General features: G+C 41.2%; 2 protein-coding genes across 4 annotated transcripts in view; one reads left to right on the forward strand and one right to left on the reverse strand.

The window, feature by feature from the left end:
* RABEP1 (rabaptin, RAB GTPase binding effector protein 1) overlaps nucleotides 1–19,012 on the forward strand; it is a 106,670-nt gene extending 87,658 nt beyond the window's left edge. For both annotated transcript variants that reach the window (XM_060081360.1, XM_060081361.1), the window contains 7 exons: nucleotides 1,949–2,047; nucleotides 5,649–5,789; nucleotides 11,298–11,487; nucleotides 12,109–12,164; nucleotides 14,347–14,445; nucleotides 15,421–15,537; nucleotides 16,294–19,012. In XM_060081360.1, coding sequence (XP_059937343.1) covers nucleotides 1,949–2,047; nucleotides 5,649–5,789; nucleotides 11,298–11,487; nucleotides 12,109–12,164; nucleotides 14,347–14,445; nucleotides 15,421–15,537; nucleotides 16,294–16,395 — 804 coding nt within the window. In that variant the 3' untranslated portion in view covers nucleotides 16,396–19,012. The remainder of the gene's footprint in view (nucleotides 1–1,948; nucleotides 2,048–5,648; nucleotides 5,790–11,297; nucleotides 11,488–12,108; nucleotides 12,165–14,346; nucleotides 14,446–15,420; nucleotides 15,538–16,293) is intronic.
* A 308-nt stretch (nucleotides 19,013–19,320) lies between these two features.
* The window catches only part of NUP88 (nucleoporin 88), a 38,316-nt gene continuing 30,246 nt past the window's right edge, over nucleotides 19,321–27,390 (reverse strand). For both annotated transcript variants that reach the window (XM_060081363.1, XM_060081364.1), the window contains exons 10-18: nucleotides 25,391–25,481; nucleotides 23,017–23,118; nucleotides 21,394–21,552; nucleotides 20,987–21,112; nucleotides 20,817–20,882; nucleotides 20,600–20,680; nucleotides 20,213–20,339; nucleotides 19,934–20,052; nucleotides 19,321–19,496 (exon numbers count right to left, since the gene is read on the reverse strand). In XM_060081363.1, the coding sequence (XP_059937346.1) occupies nucleotides 19,433–19,496; nucleotides 19,934–20,052; nucleotides 20,213–20,339; nucleotides 20,600–20,680; nucleotides 20,817–20,882; nucleotides 20,987–21,112; nucleotides 21,394–21,552; nucleotides 23,017–23,118; nucleotides 25,391–25,481 (935 nt within the window). In that variant the 3' untranslated portion in view covers nucleotides 19,321–19,432. The remainder of the gene's footprint in view (nucleotides 19,497–19,933; nucleotides 20,053–20,212; nucleotides 20,340–20,599; nucleotides 20,681–20,816; nucleotides 20,883–20,986; nucleotides 21,113–21,393; nucleotides 21,553–23,016; nucleotides 23,119–25,390; nucleotides 25,482–27,390) is intronic.

Raw genomic sequence — 27,390 nt, forward strand, 5'->3', positions numbered from 1 at the left:
CTATTGTGAATGAATACATTTTTTAACATTCTTGTACATGTCTTTTAGTGGACATGTGGACTTATTTCTCTCGAGTATACATAGTAGTGAAATTACGGAATTTTTGAGTTTTTGCACAGGTATATTTTTAGCTCTACCAGCTATTTCCATTGGCTGTTACTTCTTCAAATATTTGTATATGTTAGATGTTCGCATTGCATCTACATGGCTTCTTTAATCTCTCTTCTGTATTTCCCATCATTTTTGTCTTTGTTATCTTCATATCACTGATTTTCTCTTCGAATAGGTCTAATCTGTTAAACTCATCCATTGTATTTTTAATTTGGATAATTGATTTTTTTAGTTTATTTTCATTTGGTTATTTTTCATCGTTTCCATTTCTCTGGTGGTTCTAAATTTCTGAACAGATCAAATACAGTTATTTTAAAGTCTGTTTCTAATAACATATCTGGATTCATTGTAGATCTGTTTTTGTTATCTGTTTTGTTTTTTATCATTTCCTTTTGCTTTTTATCATAGTCTTTTATTTATTTTTAATTAATTTTTGGCTGTGTTGGGTCTTCGTTGCTGGGCGCGGGCTTTCTCTAGTTGCGGTAGGTGGGGGCTACTCTTCGTTGTGGTGCGCAGGCTTCTCATTGCGGTGGCTTCTTGTTGCGGAGCATGGGCTTCAGTAGTCGTGGCTTGCAGGCTCTAGAGCACACGCTCAGTAATTGTGGCACACGGGCTTAGTTGCTTAGTGGCATGTGGGATCTTCCTGGACCAGGGTTCAAACCTGTGTCCCCTGCATTGGCAGGCGGATTCTTAAACACTGCACCACCAGGGAAGTCCCTATCATAGTCTTTCCTTATGCATTCTTAACTTGAGGTGCTAGACATTATATGTGAAAATTGTTGAAATAAAGCCATTTTTCTTATGAGAGGCAGGCAACTAGTTGTACTAAAAATCCTGGATCACCTTAATTCATTTATGGGAATTGAGATTATATGAAGTTGTGAAAGTTGGATTATTTTAAATTCTTCCCTTACTATAGGGTGTGTCCCTTTGGAGACCCAATCCAAAGTGCAGGGTGTTTACCAGGGATGCCTTTGTGTATTGGGTCTTGGACTCTTAACTTTTGCCACCCTGTGCTGGGGCTTTCAGACGCTCTGCTCAGCTTCTCAGTGGAGTTGGCACATGCTTCTGGAGAAGAGCTGTTCCACATGCTGCACCCAGTTCTCCATGTGTCTTCATTCTGGTCCTTGGCTCTGTGATTCTTTTTTGCCTTGTTCTCCCATGCCTTCATGTAGGTGTCTTTCATATTTTTGTCTGTTTTTCTTAATTAGCAGGAAGGTTGGTTCACATTACCTATTGTGCCACTACTGGAAACAAAATTCTGACAATCATTTTTTAAATGTCTAAACAAATTTATTTTGATTTATTTTATAACTCTTGTGTATGAGTCATCAACTTTCACATAAACCCCTCGTCAGGAACAGTAAAACTAATTCAAGGGAGTTTATCATGTGTCTTTTGCTCTTAAGTAAACCACCTTAGAATACTGCAGCTAGTTCAGAGAAGATTCATTTATCCTTTAAACTGTTTGGGGTTTTTTTGTGGACAGAGTTTCAAATTTTTTATTTATTTGTAATTAGCTCCTTTAACAATAATATTTATAACTAGGTCACATGGATTAATATCTATGTCTAGAGACGCATATAATGCTGTTGTTCATGCATGGCAGCATATGACCCCTGGGGACTTTTGGTACTGCCTTGTGTCATCTGAAAGGCTGAGGCTTTGTACACAGTAGATGCACACATATCTGTTGAATGATGGATGAGTGGAGTTTGATGAATTAATAAAAAAATCAGTTCCGGACATTAAATAAGCAGGAGATGGAAGAGTTAGTTTCAGATTAACCAGATTCCTAACTAAATTTTCTGTGTATGAATTTTTTTTTTCTTTCAAGATCTCTGCACTTGTCCTAAGAGCCCAAGCATCTGAGATCTTACTTGAAGAGTTACAACAGGGGTTTTCCCAGGCAAAGAGGGATGTTCAGGAACAGATGGTAAGTTAACATTTAAGTAAACGTTAACTATGTTAAATATATTCTATCTTGAAATAATCTTTGATGGGACTTTATCTTCCTGGCCAAAGTGGTTACCATTATGTTCTCCAGAGCCTATAGAGCGTTAGTAATGGACAAGATTATGTAAAGACCTTATTCTTTTTTTTTAAACCTAACCTCTTGACCAAAAAAATTACCACCTTTAACTTATTTTTCTTTGATTTGAGAAACCTAAATAAAATAAACTATGGACCAGCTTTAATTTTTAGTTCTAAATACAAGCTAAAAGTTGAAATCTCTCAAAGCCCTAGGAGGTACAGCTTTTGAGCAGTCACTGTGCTTTTCCTGGACAGCTAACTTATTTAAAACAACGTCAGTAATTTCATAGGATTTACGATAAAACATGCACCATAACTGCTGTGGCGCTGGAAAAGTTCCAGAAGGCTGTCAATTTTGAGAGGAATAGGAACAGAGAGCTTCTTAAAGAAGAGCTGCCTTGAACCTCTGCAGAATTGTTCTCCAGCTTTGGGCCTCTTCCTCAACAGTCAGGCTCCACTTGCCTTGCTCTTCCTTTTTCTCAGAGTTGGAACCCTGCATCTGATGGCCCTTCGTAAATTATAGCAGAGTTGGTCCTGCTGGGGTGATCTTACAGAGTTGCCTCTTGTCCAGCTCTTGCAGGGTTGACAGGAAAACAAACAAACTCCAAGTTGTATGGTAATGGTTTGTTTTTGATTGGCATTGGGTCAGTATCTGAATGGCCTTTGAGCTGATCCCTAAATACTAGCCCTGGTCTGTTGAGAAATATCTCACTCTAATCAATGACCAGAGAGAGTTTCATATCTTTTCATTAATTAGAGAATATGAAATAATAATTGTTGATCTCAAGGACACTGTTAAATGCTGACAAAGTTTCATAGTGTTTAGCCTCCTTACACTCCCTTGTCCCCTCTCATCTTTTCCTTCTCATCTTTTAAAACTCATCTGCTTTTGCAAACATTTTTCAAGTTGATTCCACTTAAAATGAATATATTGAAGGTGACATTGAAGAATTGTTGAAATTAAGGTTGAGGTCTTGTGAACTTTAATAACTTACCATTTTCTTGAAATTGCCTTTAAATGTTCTTACACTGAGAAAGATAAACAATTTCTTATGCCCCTTCAAAGAAGAGTAGCTATGGTAGTGGTTGGGATCTTAATATTTTCCCCGAACTATTTATTTTGAAAAATTTCAAACTTAGAGTTGTTTATGGAGTGAACATTCATAAAATCTTCACTTAGGTTTACCAGTTAATATTTTGCCACATTTTTACTACTTGCAATTGTTTCTCAGTCTCTCTCTTTCATATATATGTATACTATATTACATATGTATTTGTTTTTCTGAGCCATTTGGAAATAAGTTGTAGACATCATGACACTCCTAAATATTTCAGTATGTATCTCCTAACAACAAAGAAGTTTTTCTGCATAATCACAATACTGTTACTTTATGCTTAAAATGTAACTATTGATCCTAAAAGTCCTTGATTGTTTTTTAGTGGTGGTTTTACTTTTTGATCAAGGAACTGGTCAAGGATCACATATTGTACTTTGTTGTCATGTCACTTTAGTCTCCTTTAATCTAGAAGAGTCACCCACTTTTTGTTTTTGGCTTTTATGACACTAACATTTTTGAAGAGTCCAGACCATTTGCCTTGTAGAATGCATTTGTCTGATTATTTCCACATGGTTCAAGTTAGACATTTTGGCAAGAATAGTACATGGATGAAATGATTCAATGGAAAGTTCATAACAAGAGGCATGTTATGATGGGTGGTTCCATTGTTGGTGATGTTAAGTTTGATCACTTGGTTAAGGTGATCACAATCGTTTTAGAATGACTACATTAATATTGCTGCCAACAGCAAACTTACTAAGTGAAGTTCATCATTTCTTTGTTGGTCCTCCATATCCACGGTTTCCACATCTGTGGATACAGAGGGCTGACTGGAAGTGACTTGAACATCTCAGTTTTTGGTATGGGAGCGTGTCTTGGAACCAGTCCTTTGCGGATACCAAGAGACACCTGTAGTTCTTTTTACCCTTAGAATGTTATGCCAGGTAAAGGCTTAGAGTCTGGGTGCTGTGTTCAAAAATGATTACTTGAAATGATTTTTCTCTCTGTGGTTATGTTATCAATTTGATACAAACAGAAACAAATGGAGCTATGTATTACATTTTTGGATTTTCTTCTTTTTTGATTGACTTTTTTGTTTTTTGAACATGCAACATGGTTCATAAGTCAGAACTATAAAAGTATATAAACACTCAGAAGTTTCACTTCCATTCCCTGTCCCTTTCACCCTGTTCCCACCAACTCCTATACATGATCATTTAAATTTATTTTTGGTTTATCCTTCTGTTTTCCTCTTTACAAAAATAAACAAATATAAACATATTCTTCTTTCCCTTCTTTTATATCCAAAACGTAGTGGGATGCTAATATTTTGTTGTAAATGGGTTGAAAGTGAGCATAAAGCAACAATTGATTCTGGTCTGAAATAAATAAGAGCCAGTAGAATTAACCAAAACTTATGCATGACCTTGCCTGCCTACCAGCAGTCTATTTGTCCTTCAGGATGCAGCAGTCACCTTTTGTGGGAAATGTTCTTGAACCCTCTCCACTAATTAGGTACCCTTTGTCCTTTTATCACTGCTGTACCCATTGTCTGTTACAGCACTCGTAGTATGGTTGGGTAATTTTTGGTTTACTTATCTTTCCCTCCACTGTACCATGTGCTTCTCTAGGGCAAAGTCTGTTTTTTATCCATGTATTCTCCATGGGCAGCAAATCGCCTAGTGTAGAGTATTAGCTGCTGAACAAATGTTGGATGTGGAGTAATCCACACTTCTGTATATGTTCAATGGTTAGTAGTAAAAATTAGCAGAAATACTTCTGCAGAATTTTATCTTATACTCAAATTAGCTGGACTAACTTTTATATTGATATAAATTCATATGAAATACCTAAAATTGTTGTATACATCAGCAAGTGGAAGAAGTAGGAACGTGTTCCATTTTAAGAATGAGCTGCTCAAATGTCCTGAATTTCCTAAGCATAAAGCCTCTTGATGGCGTCTAATATTTGGGGTCCTTGGGCCATTCACAGTGATCCTGAGCTTGAACATATGTATATGTAATGAAAGATGAAGATACTGCTTTTTGTTTTATCCCTGCCTCCTGTGGAATGCATGCTGTGAGGAAGTAGGAGTTGTCTTGGAGTACACACTTTTTTGATATGTCTTGATTACGTCCACCTCTTCCATTGAGCTAGAGATGCTGGTCCTAGGGATATGGGGGAAGAAATTCATTACTTTTAAGCTGTTGGTAGAAACAGTGGAGAATAAGCTCAGATACTTGCTTCATTTCCTGTCCCCTTGAATATATGTAAGGGCTGTAAATCAGTAAATCTCTGAGCTGCTTTTTTTAAGTCTTACAGAGCTTTATCATGTACCGTCCATCCTCAGCCCTTATTTCATTTGGCCTTTGTTTTTCTCTGGTGCAGTTATCAGCAGATAGGATTTACCTTTCTGGCTGTGATTAGTATCTGTTTCTATTTTAGGCAGTGCTGATGCAGTCACGGGAACAGGTTTCAGAAGAGCTGGTGAGGTTACAGAAAGATAATGACAGTCTTCAGGGAAAGCATAGCTTGCATGTGTCCTTACAACAAGCAGAAGACTTCATTCTCCCAGACACTATAGAGGTAACTTATTTTCTATAAGATCAAAAATGTAAACAAGTACATTTTCTGAAATGGCTACAAATTCTTTTTAAAAAGGTCTACAAATAACAAATGCTGGAGAGGGTGTGGAGAAAAGGGAACCCTCCTACATTGTTGTTGGGAATGTAAGTTGTGCAGCCACTATGGAAAACAATATGGAGGATCCTCAGAAAACTAAAAATAGAGTTGCCTTATGATCCAGCAGTCCCACTCCTGGGCATATATCCAGACAAAACTATAATTCAAAAAGATACATGCACCCCTTTGTTCATAGCAGCACTATTCACAATAGCCAAGACATGGAAACAACCCAGATGTCCCTTAGCAGATGGTTGGGGGCTTCTCTGGTGGTGCAGTGGTTAAGAATCTGCCTGCCAATGCAGGGAACGTGGGTTCAATCCCTGGTCTGGGAAAACCTGCATGCTGTGGACCACCTAAGCCCATGTGCCACAACTACTGAGCCTGCGCTCTAGAGCCTGCGTGCCACAGCTACTGAAGCCTGTGCACCACAACTACTGAAGCCTGTACGCTCTAGGACCCACGTGCCACAACTACTGAGCATTGTGCTGCAACTACTGAAGCCCACGTGCCTAAAACCTGTGCTCCACAAGAGAAGCCACCGCAATGAGAAGACCATGCACCGCAACGAAGAGTAGCCCCCGCTCACCACAACTAGAGAAAGCCTGTGTGCAGCAACGAAGACCCAACACAGCCAAAAAAAAAAAAAAAAAGATGAATGGATAAAGAAGATGTGGTACATAATATACAATGGAATACTACTCAGCCATAAAGAAGAACAAAATAATGCCATTTGCAGCAACATGGATGCAACTAGAGATTATCATACTCAGTGAAGTTAAGTCAGAAAGAAATTCCATATGATATCACTTATATATGGAATCTAAATATGACACAAATTTATGAAACAGACTCACAGACATAGGGAACAGAATTATGGTTGCCAAGGGGGAGGGAGGGTGGCAGAGGGATGGACTGGGAGTTTGGAGTTAGTAGGTGCAAACTATTAGTATATATAGAATGGATAAACAATAAGGATCTACTGTATAGCACAGGGAACTATATTCAGTATCTTGAGATTAACCATAATGGAAAAGAATGTATGTTTATGTATGTATAACTGAGTCACTTTGCTGTACAGCATATATTAACACAATATTGTAAATCAGCTATACTTCAATTTGAGTGAAGTAAGTCAGAAAGAGAAAAACAAATACTGTATGCTAACGCATATGTATGGAATCCAAAAAAATGGTACTGATGAACCTAGTGGCAGGGCAGGAATAAAGACACAGATGTAGAGAATGGACTTGAGGACACAGTGGGAAGGGGAAGCTGGGACAAAGTGAGAGATTAGCACTGACATATATACACTACCAAATGTAAAATAGATAGCTAGTGGGAAGCATAAGGAGATCAGCTCCATGCTTTGTGACGACCTAGAGGGGTGGGATAGGGAGGGTGGGAGGGAAGCTCAGGAGGGTGGGGATATGGGAATATATGTGTATACATAGAGCTGATTTCACTTTGTTGTACAGCAGAAACTAACACAACATTGTAAAGCAATTATACTCCAATAAAGATGAAGGAAAAAAAAAAGGACTCCCTGGCGGTCCAGTGGTTAGGACTCTACTTTCACTGCTGAGGGCTCAGGTTCAATCCCTGGTCAGGGAACTAAGACCCCTGCAAGCTGCGTGACGTGGTAAGCAAACGAACAAATACATACATACATACGTACAGGCTTTATTGGGATGTAATTCACATACCAAATAATTCAGCCATTTAAAGTGTACAATTCAATGGTTTTAAATATATTCTCAGATGTGTGGCCCTCACCACAGTATTTTCATCACCTCAAAGAGAAACCCCTTACCTTTTTTTTTTTTTTTGCGATACGCGGGCCTCTCACTGCTGTGGCCTCTCCCGTTGCGGAGCACAGGCTCCAGACGCGCAGGCCCAGCGGCCATGGCCCACGGGCCCAGCCACTCCACGGCATGTGGGATCCTCCTGGACCGGGGCACAAACCCGCGTCTCCTGCATCGGCAGGCAGACTCCCAACCACTGCGCCACCAGGGAAGCCCACCCCTTACCTTTTATTCAGCCCTTCCTCCCCAGGGTTTAAGCAACTACTAATCTTTCTGTGTATAGGTTGTCCTTTCTTTCCTATGAATGGAATCATATAATTTGTGGTCTTTTGTGTCTGGCTTCTTTCACACATCTTAGTGTTTTCAATGTTCATCCATGTCATACCATGTATAAGTACTTCATTGCTTTTTATGACCAAATAATATTCCACTATATGGATATTTTGTTTATCCATTTGTCTGTTGATAGATATTTGGGTTGTTTCCACTTTGGACTATGAATAATGTTGCTATAAACATTCATGTATAGGTTTTGGTATGGACATATGTTTTTATTTCTCTTGGGTAGAAACCTAGGAGTGGACTTGCTGGGTCATGAGAACCCTGTTTTATCATTTGAGGATTTCTCCACATCCTCAGTAACACTCATCGTTATCTCACATTGTGATTATAGCTATCCTGGTGGGTGTGAAATGGTATCTTATTGTAGTTTTGATTTGCATTTCCCTAATGGTTAATGATATTGAGCATCTTTTCATGTGTTTATTGGCCATTTTTATATCTTCCTTGGAGAAATGTCTCTTCAGATCCTTTGCTTACTCTTAAATTGGGTTATTTGCTTTTTATTTCCTTGAGTTACAAGAGTTCTTTATATATTCTAGATACAAGTCCCTTATCAGGTAGATGATTTACAGATATTTTCTCCCATTCTGTGGATTGTCTTTTTCATTTTCTTGATGGTGTCCTTTGAAGCACAGAAGTTTTTAATTTTGATAAAGTCCAGTTTATTTTTTTCTTCTGTTGCCCATGCTTTCAGTGTCATATCTAAGAATCCTTTGCCGAATCGAAGGTCTGTATTATTCTTGCAGGACCAGATTGAGAGTGCACCAGAAATTAAATATTTGAAGGGGGTCACCATGCTGGCTCCTTGTGATATTTGTTTTTCTATATAGCACTTAGGGCACAGCACACTCAGCCTCCTTCTGTCTACTGATAATTTTTATGGCATTTGCTCACTTCCATTCTTTTGTGGTTGGGAGAATCAGGGCTGCAAAACCAGAAGTTTCCTGAGACATTCATAAGTATCTCCTTAACTTTTTCCAGACTTTATATTCATATGTTTTATTATTTTATTTTTATAAATTTATTTATCTTTGGCTGCGTTGGGTCTTTGTTGCTGTGTGCGGGCTTTCTCTAGTTGCGGCGAGTGGGGGCTACTCCTTGTTGCGGTGCATGGTCTTCTTATTGTGGTGGCTTCTCGTTGCGGAGCATGGGCTCTGGGCACACGGGCTTCAGTAGCTGTGGCACGTGGGCTCAGTAGTTGTGGCTTGTGGGCTCTAGAGCTCTCAGGCTCAGTAGTTGAGGCTCACGGGCTTAGTTGTTACGCGGCATGTGGGATCTTCCCAGACCAGGGCTCGAACCCCTGTCCCCTGCATTGGCAGGCGGATTCTTAATCACTGCGCCACCAGGGAAGTCCCTCGTACATTTTAAAACCTTTCAACTTCATGAAAAGTATCATCTTAGGCGAAACCCAAGTAAGCACTACAAACAGTATAGGCAAACATGAGATTTCATAGAGCAACTCTCAAAACGAAATAGAAAAAATATTTCCTGTAAGATCCTTCTGTTTTTTTTTTTTTTTTGCGGTACACGGGCCTCTCACTGTCATGGCCTCTCCCGCCACGGAGTACAGGCTCCGGACGCGCAGGCTCAGCGGCCATGGCTCACGGGCCCAGCCGCTCCGTGGCATGCAGGATCCTCCTGGACCGGGGCACGAACCCCGTGTCTCCTGCATCGGCAGGCGGACTCTCAACCACTGGGCCACCAGGGGACCCCCCCCCTTTTTTAAAAGAAATTTATAATTGTTCAATTTTTAAAAGTCAGACATTACAGAGATTTATAGTTTTGTAAGTAACAGTTTTTCCTAATCCTGTCCTGAAGATTCAACCCCTACTGTTTGGACCTCGTTCTTTTTTCCCATATAGATTTTAACATGACTCTTAGCTTTTGTTTTTATTTGCTCATTTACACAGGCTCTGTTGCCTACCCTGCCATTAGCCTCTTGCTCTCCTTCTCCTTTCCCTGCCCTCCCCCAGCTTGTGGTCTCAGCTCAGGTTACTGACACTCTGGAGAGCTCGCTCTCCTTTCTGAACTGGTGACTGAGCTCATCAAGGAGAAAGTGTTGGGACCTGTCTATTTTTGCTGTCAGCATACCACTTCCCACCTCTGTTAAACTTTTCACTTGGCAGGAAAGGTTCCTCTCTCCATGTTCTATAAGGACTTTTTGTACCTAGATTTAAAAAAATTCCAAGAATCCTTGAAGGTTATAACCAGTCTAGCCTGTAAACCTTGATTCTGTAATAAATCTTACGAAATTTTTCTTGATACAGTTTTTCAAGAAAAACTGCCTTTTTAGTTACTGCCTTTTTTTTCCCCTGCTGTTCTTTTTTTTTTAATTATTTATATTTTTATTTTTTTGGTACGCGGGCCTCTCACTGTCGTGGCCTTTCCCGTTGCGGAGCACAGTCTCCGGACGCGCAGGCTCAGCAGCCATGGCTCACGGGCCCAGCCGCTCCGCGGCATGTGGGATCTTCCCAGACCGGGGCACGAACCTGTGTCCCCTGCATCGGCAGGCGGACTCTCAACCGCTGCGCCACCAGGGAAGCCCTGTTCTTTAATTTATATATACATTTGGTAGTTATCTAAGAATCCCAGTTTTTACTTTAGAGTTGCTTTAGGATATAATTGGGAAGATTTGGGGGGGGGGGGGGCGTGGAGGAGGATTTTTAAAAGAAGACAACTATAATTTAGGGAAAAAATAAGATTTAAACTGAATTTATTACAGAAAAACAGCTGATCACCTTAGAAAGCCTCTCTTTGCCATACCTGCCTCTGGCCTAACAGTACTTTGCTTTTGTGGTAGGTGTTCAACAAGTGTTTGTTTGAATGAATAAATGAATAAGTGAGTACATTTTGTCCTCTTGGAGTTCATACTTGCTTCTGAGTTTCAGTTTTTTTGATCCTCATTCACTAACTCCCTTCAAATTTAAGCAGGTAATAGTGGAAGTGTCTAAGCTATTCATAGTGAATCCCACATTGTAAGTCACTTCAAATTTTAATTTTTCCATTTATGAAACAGTTTTGAGGGAAAAATACGTAGTTCACAATACACATTTTTTGGTTAGTAATGTTATTTCTTTAACATACTGAATAATAACATGGCATAACACCTGCCCCTTGAAGCCAAGAGTGGGTTGGAGTTCAAAGTCCTAAATTTTGAACCGTCTAAAACAACATCTGAAATTCTGGTTGCAGAAAATCTGTAGCTTTTTTTGTTTATTTTCTTTCACCCTTATAAACCCAATATCCATTTATTTCTTGAATCTAGGCACTCCGGGAGTTGGTATTAAAATACCGCGAGAACATCATTAATGTGCGGACAGCAGCAGATCACATGGAAGAAAAGCTGAAGGCTGAAATACTTTTCCTGAAAGAGCAGATTCAAGCAGAACAATGTTTAAAAGAAAACCTCGAAGAAACTCTGCAGCTAGAAATAGAAAACTGCAAGGAAGAAATAGGTGAAGATAAAAGTGATGTAGTTTAGAATTGAAGGCACTAAAAACTTTTTCTCTGGTTATAACAGTCTTAGAATGTAGAAAACAAAAAAGTATAGGAAAGAACTAAGTAAGGACTCAGTCCCTTTCTCTGGATGTTGATATATCCAGTGATTAGGAGTTAAAAAAAAAAAACCCAAAAAACTCATCTTTTTAGGGGCTCTGGTGGCCTCTCTGGCAATTACTAATAGGAAATTCAGGACTTGAACCCAGACGCTGGGGAATATGAGTAGATGGGTGGCATTGCCTTGCAGAACTCAGAAGTGTTAACAGACTCCTGCTGGGATTAGCTCCCCCCACACCCCCCAGAGTTAGGTGTAGGTATTTGATGCAGACAGTTTATGACATGGTGTTCTTGTGTGGACTCTCACTTCTCCTGAGCTTGATTATGATGCTGATTGGTTGGGGATAATTTTGAGAAAGGGGTGTTGGTCCCTCACCCCCATTCTGCCCACTGTGTTCAGTACAGCATTTGACTTTCATTGCATGAGATTGAGCTTATAGGGGAAAGGGGTGTTTTAAGAAAAAATTTAAATGCAAAACAATGAATAAATGCTAACATGTCTCCTCCTTTTTTCCTCCTAGCTTCCATTTCTAGCCTAAAAGCTGAATTAGAAAGAATAAAAGTAGAAAAAGGACAGGTGAGTTTCATGAGTTTCAAATTGATTCTGTCAGCAGCCGGTATTTACTTATTGAATCCTACTGTGCTAGATCAAGGAATAAAATAGTTAGGACAGTTGCCTTCAGGCAACTCCTGGGAAAAATACAGTGGAATATGGGCGTGATGATGGTAGAGACCATTTAATGAGAGCCTGCTCTGTGCTGACTGGAGGAGATACAGGGAAGACCAAGATGTGACTTAGCCTGGAGCTTCCACTGTGGTGGAAGGACAGGCAAGGTGTGGTCTTGACATGATAGATACTTAAAGCTACAAAATACTTAGATACTTAAAGCTACAAAATCTTTTACAAACAGGAGGTGATGTTTTCTAGCTGGCTTAGAGTCTCCTTCTCTTAGACACCATGAACACCTTTTGGTAGATGACCCCATTCAGCTTACTGGCCTCGTTATTCATTGACTCAGTGACCTTTGCTGCTGTGCTGCCCTGCCTGGCCCCACTCCAGCCTGCACCTTGCCCCACTTCTGACATCTCACTCCAGGCTCATGCCCCTGACCCCTGTCTACCATCTTTCCAGCCCTTAATCCCATAGGTTCATCTGTCTGAGTACCTCATTCAGACCTTCAGTTCCTTAAACTTTTCCTTTTCTGCTGGTTTTAGCAACTTCTTCATGGCTTTGCTTTCTTTCCTTCTAAGCTGCATCTGACATGGCTTGCCTCTTCAACTAGTCTCCCACTAACGCCTGCAAGCCCCCGATTCCTTGTTCTTGTGCTACCCTCACTTGGTACCGCCTAACCCCGGATTAATCCTGGTGTCCACCTTCTGTGCCTCGGCCCCCAGCTGCTGGTTCCACTGGAATGAGGAACACCGCATGGTCCTGCTGCCAGGTGCTGCTCAGTAGCCTTTCATTTGCTTAGTTGCTCCTTTCCATTCCTCGCGGTGGACGTTTCAGTCGCCACTCAGCTCGTCCCCTTGTGACGGCACGTGGCGGCCTTGTGCCCCTGTCGTGAGCAGGGCCCGCCTTCAGCTCCTCGGCTCCTCGGGTCGTATGCTCTGTTTTGCTTCCCAGCCTTCTCTTTCTTGCTTCTTCAGAGGAAAGGGTAACCTGTTCTGACTAGTCTTCTGTCACTGCACATGTGCTTTGACTGGGTCGCTCACATCTTCTCCTGGCATCCTCTCTATCTTCCCCTTCCAGTGTGGGCCTTGAACTTCTACCTCTTTGTCTTTTCCATTATGCATAACCAATCTCAGAGGTCTCCTGGTAAGAGGGGAAAAGTTTCTGTTTGGATTGTACTTCTTTCTCCAGCTACCAGTCCTTCTTCCTCCTTTTATACCCAGAGTTCTTGAAAGAGTCATCTCCACTGCCCGACCTCCCAGTCACTCCTCAGCCCGCTACAGTCAGGCTTTGGCTCCCACTGTGCTATCAGGTTACACTGGCAGAAGTCGCCAGTGTTCCAACGTGTCCCATCTTCCCCACTCCCTCCGCCACTGTTTGGGTTGACTTCAGTGCTCACTCGGCTCATTGTAACAGCCTAACTTCTTTCCCTGCCTCCAAAATTGATCCCCTTCAAATTTCATTTTCATATTGAAACGAAGGTGATTATAAACTTGACTGTGAGCCAGTCTGGTTTAAAACCCTTCAGTAGTTCCCTTTATTTATATTCCTTAGCCCAGCTGGGATCTCCTGCCTCACGACTGCCTCTCCGGCCTCAGCCTCCAGGGCCCCAGAACTCTGTGCTGTAACATAGCAAGAGCTCACCTCAGTTCTTTAACTCATTTTTTTATACGTCAACTTCCTCTTTTTGGAGTATCTCCCTCCACCTTCTCCCCCTTACCACCCTTTAAAGGTCAGATGTCATCTCTTCAAGGAAGCCCTTCCCAACTTTTCTGGCAGAATTAAGTGCTGCTTCATCCATGTTCACATGGCATAGTTAACTTACATGTCTGTCTCTCCTGACTTTTCCATCCCCAGGCCTTAGAACATAGGAGGTGCCTAATTAACGTTTAATAAGAGAAAGAGTAGGTCTTGAAGAATCAATAGAAGATCCACAGATATCAAAGGGTAAGAAGAGCATTCCAAGCATAGCCAGTATCCAGGGCCTAGGAGGATGCGAGCTTGGGTGCATTTCTCCAGGCTCCTCCAGGCAGGTGTGCTGTGACCTGTAGGGAGTTTCTATGTGTTTCAGCTTTTCCCTTTTTCACAGTTGGAGTCCACATTAAGAGAGAAGTCTCAACAGCTTGAGAGCCTTCAGGAGATGAAGATCACTTTGGAAGAACAGTTAAAGAAAGAAACTGCTGCTAAGGTGACATTTTTGTTGGTAGTTTCATAAAAAAGCAGTGTGAAGAATGTAGAATCACATCTTCACTGTTTTAAAAAAAAAGCCTTGCTGCTTTGAAATAGCGCCACCTTCTGAAAGTTGGCAAGATTCTCCGCTTGCAGAAAGAAAATGGAATGACTTTATCTCTTTAGAGTTGGGTCAGATGTGCACACTGCCAGCTCTGGAGGTTTGTGTCACAGGCTTAACTGGCCTTTTAGGCGTTGAGCTAAAGGCCATGTACCAAACTTGGCACTGCCATAGCCAGAAGCATTGCTTTGGAAGTGCCATTCCATTTCACTGATTTATGAAATATTGCACTGAACCGTATTTGCTGCCTAAATTCTGATTAGTCCTGTTAGAATAAAAGTGCATGGGGCTAACTGTGGGGGAAGTTTGGTTTTGGTGGGCTGTGATCTAACCTTTAAGGGTAAAAATGTTGTTTATGTGTTATTTAATAGTCCTCTGTTTTTAGAAAGGCTCACGCACAGGGGGTCCTGCTGAAGTTTCCCTGTAAGGAAAACTGGGGATAGCTGGGGCTGCCTAAGGCATATTCATTAAGAATCTTCCTGGCAGATGCTTGAATGTTGTGGTTGTCAGAGGAAATCCTTAAAGATCCTGTCCTGTTGCTATGACAGCAACTGATCTTACGGCAGCTGCTTTTTGATGATTAATCATTGTCACCAGGCTGCTGGGGGTGAGGGGTGGAGCACAGCACTTTCATTCATTTTTAATTTGGCTCTCATACTCAGTTCATTTTAGGACCTAGAACAAGTACCTTTGGCAATGTGCACCCTTGCCCTGTAAAGATAGAGTCAAAGGGAGACTAACAGGATATAGAAATATGATGGGCACCCACCTTTCCTCTCTAGTCGTAGGAAATGACAGGTGCCTAGATTTCCTGAGTGATTTGACCTATGGCTCTCCAGCATTAATCCTCATTCAAAACTTGTATTTTTTTAGGTTACTGTTGAACAACTAATGTTTGAAGAGAAGAACAAAGCTCAGAGGTTGCAGACAGAACTAGATGTCAGTGAACAAGTCCAGAGAGATTTTGTAAAGCTTTCTCAGACCCTTCAGGTGAGGCATTTGGGGAACCCCTAGACAGAACACTGAGGAGGCACTTTTGGGGTTCTTGGTACCCAGGAGAATTTGCTAATCCCTGACTGGCCCACTGACAATAGCTAGAGGATTACAAATTATGGCTGCCCCTGCCCCAGCTCCAAATGCCGGCCTGGTCATTTAAGCTGCAAACGCTTTTCCTCTTCCTTGCTGGCCCTTAAGGGTAAAATATAAAGTCCTTAGCGTAGCATGTAAGACTCTTCCCAGCCAGGCCTATCCCTACGTTTTGTCCATCTCTCTGCCTTACATTTTATATTCTATGTTCTATAATTTTTAAAAACTACTTGTAGTTCCTTGCCCACAGCATGTGTTCCCTCTAGAAGCATGGCCCCCTTGCTCCTTTCTTCCAGGGCCCTGCTTATCTTTGTCCTCCCTGTGGAACCCTCTCTAGGTCCCCAGGCTGGTATAGTGACATTTAGTATATTGTGCTAAAACTCTATATAAGCTTGTTCTTTTCCCCCAACTGAACTGTGGGTTCTCAGAGGTCAAGGATCAAGTCTCATTCATTTCCATAGTCTCAGCACCTTATACTGGCTCTGTTATGCAGCAGCTTTTGGGAATTGTTTTTTGGATTTAATTGTTCTTGCTGCCTCTTTTCTTTGAAGTGACTAGTCTCTGTTGAGTTCATCTCCATTTCAGCTAAACCAGTCAAGAGTGAACCAGAAGGTCTAGGCAGGAGCCGTCTGCACTTACCTCACTGCATTATTTCTCTAGGTGCAGTTAGAGCGGATCCGGCAAGCAGACTCCTTGGAGAGAATCCGGGCAATTCTGAACGATACCAAACTGACAGACATTAACCAACTCCCTGAGACATGACACCCTCATGGCAGGACTCTAGCCTGCACTTTGGGTTTTTAACTCATCTTTAGAGCAACATTAATTATTTAACTCTTAACTGAAGAAGAAGTCACACACAGAAAAAGGAAGACTGCAGAAATGCTTAATTCTAGTGGGGAGACTGTGCAGCACGGGAGCAGCAAACAGCCAGGGTAATCTGCAGCAAAAAAGACCTTTCAATTGGGAACGCTAGCCAGACTCCAGACCTGATTCCAGGGAGTGTGGGATCAGATTTGGTGATGGAGGAAGTGCTGTTTCCTCGCCTGCTTTAGTCAACATTTCCCTGCCCTACAGCACCGTCCCAGTAGTGTTTGAAATGGCATTTCCTGTTCATAGCTGTTGGAAGAGAGAATTTGTTTCTGTTGTCTAGAGTTCATCAGTAACAGTATTCAGCTAGCAGACAGAGGTGGAGTGTGCCGTATGAATATTTTATATTAAAATATGAAGTTTGAGAGCAGCCCACTGGCTAGTGACTGTATTTCCTAGCTCAGTGTATTTTTTTTTTTAACCATTTTATCTTGCATTGGAGGACCTTAAATGCTACTGAAACTTGCCTGAGAACCATAAGACGGTGGCAGACAACCAATTCAGTTGAATTGGAACCGAACTAATTATGAGGATTTGCAAACTTGGCTGGGGCTATATGCATTGGAAGTTGAGGTTAAAGGAAAAGCACAAGAAACTGTTCGGAAGCACTTTTCCTGCTACCTGGGTAAGTTTCGTGGACTCACAGGTACCAGGGCCAAGCTGAACTGGCACCATCTACTCTTTTGAAAACTGTTTTAGTTTAGTTATTGGATCAGTGGAAAAAATATTAATAAAACAAGCTATGTCTGACAACATCTAGTATAAATTTATAAGTCTGCCGCTTATTTTATTTTCAACTCGAGTCAGTGGGCCTGAGTACGTACTTGTTTCAAAAGTGTCAAATACAAAAATGGTGATAACTAGGTCTGGCAGATACCTATTTTGTATTTTTCTGTTTTAGGCCTGGAGCGTGATAACGCTTATGGTGAAGTTGGGGAAAACCCAGTTAGTTGATCAGTTTGGAAATCTGCTTTGTCATTTCTATGAGGTTAGATTCCTTTCCTGTGTGGATAAAGCTTCAATGAACAGGTTGTCTTTGCCGTAGCCTTATGAAGTGTTGCAGAAAGCACAGAATGGATTTATATTCACTGTTTACCTGCAGCACTGTTAGCCAGTGGAAGACTACACTGTTTAATTCATCATACAGATGGTTCAAAAGTAAAACTGTTTTCAAATTTTTGTGATTGGTGTTGTGTAACGGCAGAGTACTTGAAGGAACCATATGGAAATTAAGTGGATTGAGTAGATTGTTTGGCTCACATAAAGCTACAACTTTAATTGTCTTTGTTATAAATGAAGTCATAATGGACTAGCCCTAAAGATCTTTATTTCTGTCTTCCATAGGACAGGACAAGGTAAGGCCTACATACCTCATTCCTTGGGCTATTGCTGTAGTCTTACATTCACGATTATGAATTTTGAAAGTAAACACTAATTATGGAAATAGTGCTATAGGCTTGCATGCATGAAACATTATTTTAATTGGTTTAAAGTCCCTTTGTATAAAGTACTACTCTGTTTCCTTTAAAGGAAACATGTAACCTCATTGAGTTATGGGGAATTTTATTAATTCCAAAAATGCAATCACTTTAAATTATATAAGTGTCAGACTAGTCCCTTGGATAAACTCCAAGCTAATTTGTTTCAGATTATTAAAATTGGCACCATAAGTCAAGATGGATAATTCATAACCTTCCTGAACGAACTGAACTACAACTCCCAGGGAACTGCTTGGCTGAGACTGGGTACCTTGCTGATACTGATGTTTTTCTCCATAAGATGGTACTGGGCCAATAAAATTCATGATTAGGGAACTGTTAGCAGTTTCTACAGTGGCAGATGCAAATTGTTGGAACCCAGTTTTTTGAGAAAAATATGCTAGAAAAACCCAAACTGAGACTAGGTTTTGTTAACAGTCTCTACTTCTGGTATGAAACACTTTTTTAAACTGGGTTTTCTTTCTTTATAAATGGGAAACTGACTTAGAAGGTAATATTTAAGCCCTTCAAGACAAAAGAAAAGGTCAGCTGGGTTTCACGAGTGTTCCTGTGCTTGTATTCAGTCTGTGTACACGTGTTCTCACGCATGTCTAACCTGATTTACCTCTTACCTGTAACCTACCTTACCATGTGGCTTTTAATTGGCAGTCGCTCAGCCATTTCTAGGCAGGTACGGTATTACCTTTCAGAACTCACTGGCAGGTATAAAAATATTACCTAATGCTAAAAGACAAAATCATATACTGTATACCAAGCTATTTGTTTCTCCATTTGAGATCCTACATGTGCACCTCATACCCATTCAGTGACATGTATTGGGACACAGAGCACAGCCGAACTCAGCTCTGAAAGGAAATACTGCCTGTCGAGGAAGTGAGCCAGCAGTGGCCTTGCAATTGTGGATACCGAGTTCTGCTGTGAGCAGATGTCAGGTGTAACCGTTTAACTGTACTGAAGGCGTGTCCTTAAGAAGAAAGTGTTCAAATTAAAAAAGCTGCTGTCTAGTATACTGTGTGGCCTTTTCCTTTGAGTTCTAGGGTTTTGTCCCTCTTCAGAGTCATATTTCTGGTGCTGCTACTTTAAAATGCAGCTTTTATTCTTGTTCAAATATCAAGAAAACTCAGTAGGGTTCATGGAGGTCTGGCAGCGTGCAGCTGAAAGTCTTGGGCGCTTTTTTTTTTCTTTGAAATCCTAGGCCCTTGCTGAATACAATCATATACTTGAGCTTGTATATAAACCACATTCCAATTTTTAAATAAAAGCATTTATTCAGTAATTATAAAACAAGTATAAAAAGTGATGAACAACCACACCAAAGTTCATCCTTTAAAATGCCTGTTTAGAAATTAGATAACGCTACCTGTTCGTTTTACAATGAGTTTAAGCCTTCACTTGTGTTAATTTCAGGTGTGAATCTGTTCCTGGTGGTGTCAGAAGTTTACATGATTTCGGATATCGTTAATTTGCTTCACCATTTCTCTTATGTGCTCACCCCTGTAAAATCATAAAGTTACTCACTCTGGGTAATACAACAAATGAATAAACCATTAATATTGACTTGTTATGAACTTAGTAATACTGAAGTATCTTAGAAGTGCTCTGCTAGAATTAACGGCTTAAGGTTTCAGATGGATAGTGATGGTAATTCATTTAAGGCTAGAGGCAGCAAATACAGTAGTGGAGCTGCTGGTTTTGAACATATTCACTGGGGAGTACCTTGACCACACAACAAAAGTATAAAGACAGACATCCTTTTTAACCCTCTCACTATACTCATCTATTAAGTCCTTATCTATCACCATCATACACTTCCTGTCCTGGTAATTACTTGACACGCAAATGTCAAGTGGTCTTATCTGGGCAAAGAAAGGTTGATTTTGGCATTTTGCAAAGGAAAAACTACCTCGCACTAATAGCTGATTGGTACTTACTCCTCCTTCAGGATGGACTGAATGCATTTTCGCTGGTAGGCGCTGAGAGTAATGGTGGGCTTCTGAGGACTTAGTACCTTTTCCATCTTTCGTTGTTGATAGTCTTTTTTCATAGTAACCTTAAGTATCAAACAGAACACAGACACTTTAAGCTTTGGTTTGCTATACATTTTCATAGTATCTATTTTAGTCTGCTCTTTTTACATTTTATAAAATTATTTTCTGTAGAAGGAACACTTTAAAAAGTACCAAAGGTAGCCACCTTGTGTCCATTCCTACCTGTTTGATGGCATTGCCCAAATGTCGAAGTTGATCAGGTATCAGCTGTAATTCTTTCTTCATGTCTCTCTCACTGTCAGAGAGAACTGGGAGCTGAGAGTGAAAACTGTGAAGTACTTTTTTCATCCTGTAGAAAAGGTAAGCAAACATCTCAGCTTAAGATCTCAGCTCCTTAGGAGGAACACAGTCCTAACTAAAGCTCCTAATTTAGGAATCTGGTGTCTGTGAAGGAGGCCTCCACAGGATGGGTTTGGGGAAAGCATCCCTGCACTGTCTTCCGTAGAATACACCTCAGAGGGAGTATCTAGCACCCGAGAACTTAATAACACTAGTAGTACCTGACCTGAGTAGGGAACTGAATGTTATACAATTACACAGCCCACTGACCTGGTCATAATATCTTCTTGTTTCTCCTTGGCTTCCTCATATTTGTCAGCTAAGCGCTCAGCCATTTCCCGCAGACTTTTCCTAATGGCATAAAAAGCAAGAGTCTCTAGGGGTGCACCTTGATGGTGAAGCCAACTAATGTGGTTCAGTATCTGAGGGTGAGACACAGTTCCAGTCTAGCTGAACTATTGTTTTTCTCCCTTGTCTTGGCACTTACCTCTCCTCTCGACAATAATTGAGATCTTCTAGTTGTTTCTTTTTTTGGTCACATAACAATTGGACCCTTCAAGAACAAAAAGAAATTTAATCAAAAGCCAGGTCTAGGCCATTATACAGTGTCAGCTACCAGCCAGGGACTGACTGGTATGTGAACAGAGGCTATCCTACCTCCGCTGAATCTCCTCCTTTGCCAGGTCCTGTTTAAGAATGTACTGTTCCCTGAACACCTGGGTGGCTCTGCTGATGAGCTGAAGGCATTCTTCAGGAGGAGGAGCCGTATCTTTTTCAGATGATCTTAAAAAAAAAAAGTTTCTGTCATTACTTTGCTTAGCTGGGTAAAACAACTGAAGACAGACTCATGTCTTTTTACACTTCCTGTTTATCTTTCTCAAATGCCTCCCTATCTATGTACTCTCTCTCTATTCTCACTAGCTGATTAAATATGCCCTGTGTTTCTTCCAACTCCAACATGGTAAAAAGTATATGAAAACAAATAGCTGAGGACAGGCTGAAGAGTAATTACAAAACAGAGAAGGGAGCCAGTTTTTAAAACTGATACGCCCTAAATTACATACTTCAGAAATGCTGGATTTGCAACACTACGTTGCAGAATGCTTCTAATATGTTTTTCAAAGGAATCCGGGGTTTCAGCCAGAATACGGAGGGGAGACTCTGCCACTTCAACATCCTCTCGGGTACAAAGCAGGGGAGGAGACACTGGATGGACTGTGCTTCTGCAAAATAAAAGAAAAATAAAATTTACAATGGAGTTACTTGCTGTAAGTATAGGAAAACCTAAATCACACTTACCCAGAATTCTGAGGATATAAGAAACTATGAAGTGTTACAAATAATCTCAATGGCAATTTCAGAAAGCTTGAAAGATTGTGAACTTTAACAGCATAGCCAGTGACTGACTTTGCAATAATTCAAATCTGAGAGTTTGTTAATAACATTACTTTATAGACAACTTGTACTTCAGAGAGTTGGCAGAAACATGATTTGAAGGTAGGTATCTAGCTAACTAATATTTAGAAGTTTTTTTCCCCTTTGGGATTCATGTTTTTATTCTGAAGTGTCCTAGTATGACTAGGTCTTATTTTACTAAAGGTAGGGTAGCATTTTAAAAACACGCTGAGGCAACAGACAAAAAGGCAGTTTTTTGTAGTGATTTTATTACTTTTGTTCAGTCTTGCTAGTTTTTAGTCTCTTGTATAAATATCACAAAATTGATAGTGAATTATTTTCTTTTCCAAATGATGTCACTTCTCGGAGTATGGAAATTCTTCTAAGGACAGTAAATTAATGCCAGTGTTTTGAACTATGTCAATATCTAGAAGCACATGCTTTCAAATGACACCAAGAGACTGGGGGGAAAGGGGTCTAGTGTTCCAGTACTCCAGTGGCTTGTTAGAGACTCCTATTCCTGCATTTATAAAACTCAGAATGACCTTCCAGAGCTGTTGAAAATGGTACTTACAGCTTAATATGGGTTCCTTAAGGAGAACAAGGGTTACAAGTTCAGCTATGTATCACCTTTCTTCCAGAGTCTACATATTCTGTGATGTCCCTATGAGGCTGGCAGAGATGGAGAAACTGGACTTTGAAGTCAGAAAGCCCGGTCTTCGCAGCCCAGTTCTATGTGTTCCCTGTGACTGGCATATACATAACCTCTGTCCCTGATCGCTCCTCTACAAAATGAGGATAATGGTGCTATCCTTAGCGCAGGGTTGCTCTGATTGCCAGAGGCTTACTTCTGAGCCTGGCACATAAAGTTTAAAATCATTAAATCAGGGACCTCCCTGGCAGTCCAGTGGTTAAGACTCTGCGCTTCCACTGCAGGGGGCGAGGGTTCGATCCCTGGTCTGGGAGCTCAGATCCCGCATGCCATGTGGCGTGGTTAAAAAAAAAAAAAATCATTAACTCATATTAATGATGGAGTTCAGTATTTTAGTATTCTTTCCACACTTGGGTAGAGCTCTTAACTCTCCACTAGCTAAAGGAGATGCCAGAAATTATGCCCAAAATAAATCCTTCCAGAGATGGCAGGAGCAACAGAAATAACCCTCCATCCAGCCCTCAAGTCAGAAGCCAAAGCATAAACTATGTTATCTTCAGTCCGGTTACTAAGGACATCTTCCCAGCTTAGATTTTGCAGAATTAACGAGAGCTGCGTGGGAATACAAAGGGGGACGTACAGTAAAGGCCTTATGAGGCATTCGTAGTTACTGGTGATGCAGATCATCGTAGGCCCCAGGATGTCAGGGACAATCCAGAATCCTCGAATCGGAGCTGGCTGCCTGAAAAAAAAAAAAAACACAGCCATAGTTAAACTACAAAACAGCAAAAGCAGTGGATCCAAAAGCAACGATATGGCTGAGGTTTGTGGCCTCCTCAGGGCTGGGCTGACAGTTGGGTGGGACATGGTATCAGTGCGGTAACCTCAGAGGTGGGGACTTGGAAACCTGTATTACTTACAGCTCTGATCGGCTTGAATAGAGCTGTCGCTCAGCAGCCAGGCGTCGCCTGACTTACAGGTCACGCAGGAGCCCACAGCCTCACTGTGCTCACTGTCATCTCGGCAGTTACCGTGATACGACGAAGCCAATTCTTTACGTGTCGTTCTCCCAACTCGCACGTAAGCTCCAGCTACCTCTGCGTGCCTAGCCGAGCGCCCGGCCCAGATTAGGTGCTCAGAAACTGTTGACTGAATAGTGTCTTTCACACCTTAAAAATTCAGTGCAGGCCAACATCTATGTCACAGGACTTAATTTACTGTGCACAGCACACAGCTCCCTCTCAGTCTTGGTCTACTTCACTGAAGAAAGTGAAAACTGGACCTCAGACAGGAACTGCCTTTCCTGCCAACACGCTCATCCCACCCCCACAGCTCACTTCTGCCCCAGACTGTCGACGCCATCTCCTCTCGCCTCTCCTGAGATTCGCTCCGTCAGCTCTGCAATCACAAAATCTCCCTACTGTCCATTTACCCTCAGCTTATAAACAAGCTGACATCTCTTCCATTCAAAACACTCTCCACTGTAGTTTCAAGCTCTCCTTCACCTATTCCCTCTTCCTTTCCCTTTAGAGCCAGCAGTCTTTCGACAGTAGCCTGCAGTGTTCTCTCTCCTTCCACATCTCTCATTTGCCTTTTTTGCAGGGGAGGGGAATGGTAGTGAGGGGGAGTCAGGGAGGTTAGAAAGAAATTTTCTTCTGCATTTCTAGTGTGAAATCTACATACAGAAGAGCGCACATATACACACTGTAACCACTATCCAGGCCAAGAATGACGACACTACAGGGGCCTGAGACCTCCCGTATGAACCTCTTGATCACAGCCTTCCACTTGATTTTTATGATACTCATGTTCTCGTTTTGCTCTATAGCTTTCCTATCTATGTATGTATTCATCCCTAAGCAATAGTTCTACCTGTTTTTGAAATGTACATATTATATATACATATATGTTATAAATGAGATTTTAGTATCTATCTTCCCCATTCACTTTTCACCTGTGCTGTCTGCTCCCACCCACAAAAGCGTTTCTCCGTGGTTCTCGACGAACCCCCATGTTGCCAAATCTGGACACTTCACCGCTCTTCACTGCTTTGCTGTACTTATTTGATGCTGCTCCCCCTGCCTCCTCTCTGAACATCCCCCTCCCTGGCATCCTTCCCCCGGGTTCTCCTTCAGTCTCTCTGGCCGCCTTTTACTCAAGTTTCCTGCCGGGGCTGGGCTCCTCATCCTCCACTCACTGCTTGTAAGAAAGTGTTGCTCAAGACGCTCCACTCAGGTGTCCTCTACTCACTCTAGGCCCTTTCCTGGGGAACCTTCACCAGAGTCCTGGCTCCGATGCTGACAATTCCCACATCCATACTGTCCTAGCCCAGACCACCCCCAGCTCCAGACCTACATGTCCAACTGCCTACTGGGCTCCTCCACTTGGATGTCCTTTGGAACAGAAGACTAAGTGTCCCCATTAACCCATCTTGAGTCTTCCCACATCCACCTTCTCCTATGTCCAATTTTTCTGAAGGGTACCACATCTACCATTATCCCGGGTAGAAACCTGGGAGTCACTCTAGATGTTTTCCTTTATTCATCAAATATTTACTGAGTATCTACTAGGCACCCTGTCAGACACTGCGTGTACAGACATAAGGCGACAGTATAAGTATGAAACAGACAGACATGGTCTCTGCCTTGGTGAAACATTTATATTCTAGTAGTGGTGACAGACGTTAAACAAAAATATCAATTTAAGTATGTGCTACAAAGAAAAAGAATAATAGGAGAACCCAAAGGGGTTCTGGGAAATCAAGGGAACCCACTATGAACTGACATTAGATCAGAAAAGAATCAGCAAGTGAAGACTGACTGGGGTTATGACTGGGGATATACCTCCCAGACAGAGGACACAAAACGTGGAATGGCTGTGAGCAGAGGAGAGCTTCTGATGCACAGATACTCTTGGGGTGAAGTATCATGTCTGCATGGGAGTGTAATATACATATATACCTGAATTACTGAAACAATTGTTATCTGTGTTTAGAAGGGAGAGAAAGTCCTTACCTGCATGGCAGTGGCTTCGTACAAAGAATGTGTTCTACAAAGCATTTCTGTTCTGTAGCTAGTTCCTGTAAACTGTCCTTATCTTCTTCATCTACAAAAGAACACAATATATGTTAAATAACAAAAGTCTCCAAATTAAAATGCTGACGATATTAGTTAAATGCGGTTAAGTTCTTGTCTCAGACAATTGCTTCTTAAAGGCTATGCCTCTCTGACATAGAAATCTCCTTTCCACAGGGGTCTAGATTTCTGCCTCAAGAAGGAAAGTGGATTTTCCTTGGTCAGAAATGCAGAAATGTTTCATTCAGGAGAACAATCCCAGAAATCATTCCCTTCCATTCTATTCCTCACCCACACCAATTTTACTTTTATAACAGCTTTTTGAAACGTAATTCACAATACCACACAACTCAACCATTTAAACTGTACCATTCAATGGGTTTTTAGTATATTAAAAGAACTGTACAACCATCACCACAAAAAATTTAGAATATTTTCGTTACCCAAAAAGAAACCCCCATGATACCCATTGGCAATCGCTCCCTAGTTTCTGCCAATTGCCCCAGACCTATGCAACAACCACTAGTCTACTTTCTGTCTCTGTGGACTTGCCTATTCTGGATACTTCATATAAATGGAATCACACAACATGTAGTTATCTGTGACTGGCTTCTTTCACTTAGCATGATGTTTTCAAGGTTCATCCATGTTGGAGCAGTTACCAGTACCTCCTCTTTCTGTTGTTGAATAATATTCCGTTGTATGGCCATACCACATTCTATTTATCTAACCATCAGCTGATGGACACTTAGCTATTTGGCTATTATGAATAATGCTGCTATGAACATTCATTTAGAAATTTTATCCAAGTATGAACATGTTTTCATTTCTCTTGGGTATATACTCTGGAGTAGAACTGCTGGGTCATATGGTAACTCTATGTTTAATCATTTGAGGAACTGCCAAACTGTTTTCCCAAAGTGGCTGCACCATTTTACATTTCCATAAGCAGTGCATGAGTGTCCCTATTTTTTCCAACACTTGTAATTGTCTTTTTAAATACTAGCCATTTTAGTGGGTGTGAAGTGGTATCTTGTGGTTTTGTGGTATCTCATTTCCATGACTGAACATGTTTCCATGTACTTATTAGCTATTTGTATATGATCAGTGGAACAATGTCTATTAAAATCCTTTGTCTGTTTAAAACTTTGGGTTATCCTTTTATTACTGAGTTCTAAGAATTCTTTATATACTCTAGACACAAGTCCATTATCAGATATATGATTTGGAAATATTTACTCCCATTCTGTGGGTTGTCTTTAGTGTTTCCTTCGAAGTGTTCTATAGTTTTAGTTCTTATATTTTAGCCTTTGATCAATTTTGAGTTCATTTTTGTGTATGGTGTGAGGTATAGTCCAATTTCTTTCTTTTTTTTTTTTTTTTTTTTTTTGCTGTACGCGGGCCTCTCACTGCTGTGGCCTCTCCCGCTGCGGAGCACAGGCTCCGGACACACAGGCTCCGCGGCCATGGCTCGCGGGCCCAGCCGCTCCGCGGCATGTGGGATCTTCCGGGATCGGGGCACGAACCCGTGTCCCCCGCATCGGCAGGCGGACTCTCAACCACTGCGCCACCAGGGAAGCCCCAATTTCTTTCTTTTGCATGTAGATGTACACTTGTCCCAGCACCATTTGTTGAAAAGACTATTCTTTCCCCCATTTAATTGTTCTTTGTTGAAACCAACTGACTGTAAATGTAAAGGTGTATTTCTGGACTCTCAATTCTATTCATTGACCTATATGTGTATCCTTATGCCAATATCATGCTATCCTGATTACCATAACTTCGTAAGTTTTGAAGCTGGGAAGTGTGGGTCCTCCAACTTTGTTCCTGTTTTTCAAGACTGTTTTCACTATTCTAGATCATTTGCAATTCCATATTAATTTTAGGATCAACTTGTCAATTTTTTTTTTTTTTTTTTTGCGGTCGGTACGCAGGCCTCT

The sequence above is a fragment of the Mesoplodon densirostris genome, chromosome 18 (assembly GCF_025265405.1).
Source record: "Mesoplodon densirostris isolate mMesDen1 chromosome 18, mMesDen1 primary haplotype, whole genome shotgun sequence".
NCBI lineage: Eukaryota > Metazoa > Chordata > Mammalia > Artiodactyla > Ziphiidae > Mesoplodon > Mesoplodon densirostris.